The sequence below is a fragment of the Sinocyclocheilus rhinocerous genome, unplaced genomic scaffold (genome assembly GCF_001515625.1).
Source record: "Sinocyclocheilus rhinocerous isolate Xijiao unplaced genomic scaffold, SAMN03320098_v1.1 scaffold680, whole genome shotgun sequence".
NCBI classification, from domain to species: domain Eukaryota; kingdom Metazoa; phylum Chordata; class Actinopteri; order Cypriniformes; family Cyprinidae; genus Sinocyclocheilus; species Sinocyclocheilus rhinocerous.
Window position 1 is genome coordinate 460,749 of NW_015637539.1, and position 3,202 is coordinate 463,950.

The 3,202-nt window shown below is 35.9% G+C and overlaps 1 protein-coding gene across 1 annotated transcript in view; it reads left to right on the forward strand.

Moving 5' to 3' along the window:
• The first annotated feature begins 2,497 nt into the window (after nucleotides 1-2,497).
• The window catches only part of LOC107749002 (uncharacterized), an 11,438-nt gene continuing 10,733 nt past the window's right edge, over nucleotides 2,498-3,202 (forward strand). Inside the window, exon 1 of the mRNA XM_016564041.1 lies at nucleotides 2,498-3,083. Coding sequence (XP_016419527.1) covers nucleotides 2,498-3,083 — 586 coding nt within the window. The remainder of the gene's footprint in view (nucleotides 3,084-3,202) is intronic.

A 3,202-nucleotide genomic window follows, 5' to 3' on the forward strand; every position in this document is an offset into this window, starting at 1 on the left:
ATTCACACAATATCTCATTCTCACAGACTGAACTTTGACCTTCACCTGTATGATAGACAGTGCATGTTACTGACCTTTGCTGTGTGACGGACTCCACCCGCAGACAAAGGTGTATTCTTGCTCTCATCTATATGCAATAAGAAAAGAAACCTCTAAACATGATGGAACTTCAACATACAGTACAGGTATCATCAGACATTTTTTTTTTATTATTATTAATTAATACTCTAGGTTTGTTATATGAAATCTATTTGTGAGATACAACACTAAATTTAGTTTAATCATGCATTTAATTATTAACTGTTTTAGTTGTCAAATGAACCTTGGATTGTATATTATGAATATTGTTGGCTTCTTGACTAATTGCTTTTGTTCCTCTTTGAACGAGTCACTTTGAAATGCTTAAAAGCTTTTAAAAGCTTCAGCTAAATGTAAATGTAACCTTTGTGAGCTGCAGTGAGCTTCACTTTCAGTTTTATGTCACAGAAACAAATCCATTTGTGAAAGTCTGTGTTCAGAAATATTTGATGACGTGAAGCATGTACAAAAAGAGATGCAGAAGCATGAACATGATGCAGAATTCCTGCATACGTTTTGCATGTAAAAATAAATGTTCAATATCACACAGTTTAACACATTTTCGAACTCGCAAGAGCTTAACACAATATCTTTCTGTAGCAACAAAACTACAGGCAAACTGTATTTAATATATGTATGATATAACACGTATTTCTTGTGCCAAGTGAGTCGAATCTCAGGACTGTTGAATCTCTTTTGACAGGACGATGAACAGACAGACGGCAGGAGTCAGAGATGATCAGCTGAAGACTAAAGACAAAGACTGAGAGGAGAGACTGAACATCATGTTCAGCACAGGTGACAGAAGCACTGAACTGTCTACAGAATTCAGATTTATTTTAATCATAAATCACTGCTACAATATCACACTTATTACTGATCTATCACTACAAGAGAGAGAGAGAGAGAGATGTATATATTAGATCATCATATGTAACATCTGAGGAAACTTTGTAACACTTTACAATAACTTTCATTAATACATCATTAACAAACATTATATAATGCTTAACAGATCATTAATTAATTATTATATTCATATACAGGTGCATTTCAATAAATTAGAATGTCGTGGAAAAGTTCATTTATTTCAGTAATTCAACTCAAATTGTGAAACTCGTGTATTAAATAAATTCAGTGCACACAGACTGATGTAGTTTAAGTCTTTGGTTCTTTTAATTGTGATGATTTTGGCTCACATTTAACAAAAACCCACCAATCTCAACAAATTAGAATACTTCATAAAACCAATAAAAAAAACATTTCCACGACATTCTAATTTATTGAGATGCACCTGTATAAGCCAGAAACGTGAGATAATGTGCTTGTTAATGTTTACTATAATAAACATATTTAACATTTCCTAAAGATTAACAGATCATTATATAATGTAAATTAAAATGTTGCTGCTTTTGAGGTGTGATACGGGTAAGGTTAGGGCCAGGTTTGGTGGTGTGGGTAAGTTTACGGGTTGGTTAATGGGTCAATTTGATTACTATTGAAGACATATTTTCTTGAAAAAACTGATTTGTTTTCTCCTGTTGATGTATGTATGATTCAAGGAATATTCTGTTTAATGATATAGTATACTAATATAAGTGTTGATGCACTTATACCCAAATTACAATGTGTGTTATGTGTTACTTAGCTAACCAACCTTTACATAAACCTTGTTACATTAGCTAAAAGTCCAGTGCCCATTAAGATACTAAATGATTAGTAAAGATGTATAAACATTTACAGACGATGAATAGTCTCGACTTTAGATCAGGTACTGCAAAAACACGAACCGATGATTAATAAATGATTAGTAAAGATGTGTAAATAAGGTTAATTCAGGTCATCTGGGACACTTTGCGCCACTGAGATGACTGCTTAAAAAAGGTACTAATGGTTAGTAATCGTCTATAAACATTTACAGATGATGAATAGTCTCCACTTTAGATTGCGTACTGCAAAAACTTGAACAAATAATTGATAATTGATTTGTGAAGATGTGAAAATAGTGGAAATCTACACAACAAGCGAAGACCAAACATGTGACCTTTTGAGACCGTAAACAGTTTACAAGTTTTCAGTAAAAGTTCGCAAAATTCTTTTAATTTCCTTAAGGCAATTTGTAAGCTGATTGTATTTTGCAATGACATTTGCTAGCACTTCACACAGAATAATTTAAAGATATATTGTTTTCTGTTGGTTTGTGTTACTGTGATGGGAGTCAAATTAAATGTTTCATACAGGGGCTGTTGCCGACAGTCTTTCTCGCAGGAGAAGATGGAGCAGAAGTGAACCTCCTGAGAGTAAGTCTATAGATGAACAAGCACGTGAAGAGTGTGTGGAAATAATTTTTACTTTGTTCAACAATGTGATGTTGGATGACGATCAATATCCTGGCATCCTAACGCACAGCATATCGCATATGTGTTGTGTTTCAGTGAGCGATCTGAGGATTGTTCTTCTGGGGAAGAGCGTGTCAGAAAACAGTGGCGTGGGAAGCTTCATCTTAGGACGAGCAGCGTTTGACGGTGAAGCTCCTCCAGATGTTGTAGAGAGAGTCGGAGGAAGATTGAAGGACAGACATGTGATGCTCATCAACAGTCCTCAGCTGCTCCAGACAAACATCTCAGATCATCAGCTCACACAGACAGCGAGAGAGTGTGTGTATCTGTCTGATCCAGGACCTCACGTGATCGTTCTGGTGCTTAACCCTAATCAGTGTTCGACAGAAGATGAAGAGCGTGTGAAAAAGGTGCTGGACTCTTTCTCTGAGCGGGGTTTTCAACACACCGTGGTGCTCAGCACACAAGAGCCCACTGAAACCAATGACAGCCTACAGAAAATCATTCAGAAATGCTTCAACAGACATGTCAGTCTTCAGAGGAGCAGCTCTCCTGACGATCTTCTGCAGACGTTTGAGGACATCGTGCAAACGAATGCTGGATGTCACCTGGTTTGTGCTGAAGGTTTGCAGTATTTCACAATGAAGGAACAGGCCAGAGCAAGACGTGAGTGTGACAAATTGTGATGAATTACAGTAATAATGAATTATAGGTTCTTTAGATTTTGTTAAATGTTCTTTGCTCTAAGAAAAAAACGGAGGAAAGTTCATTGTAAGGTTTTTTTT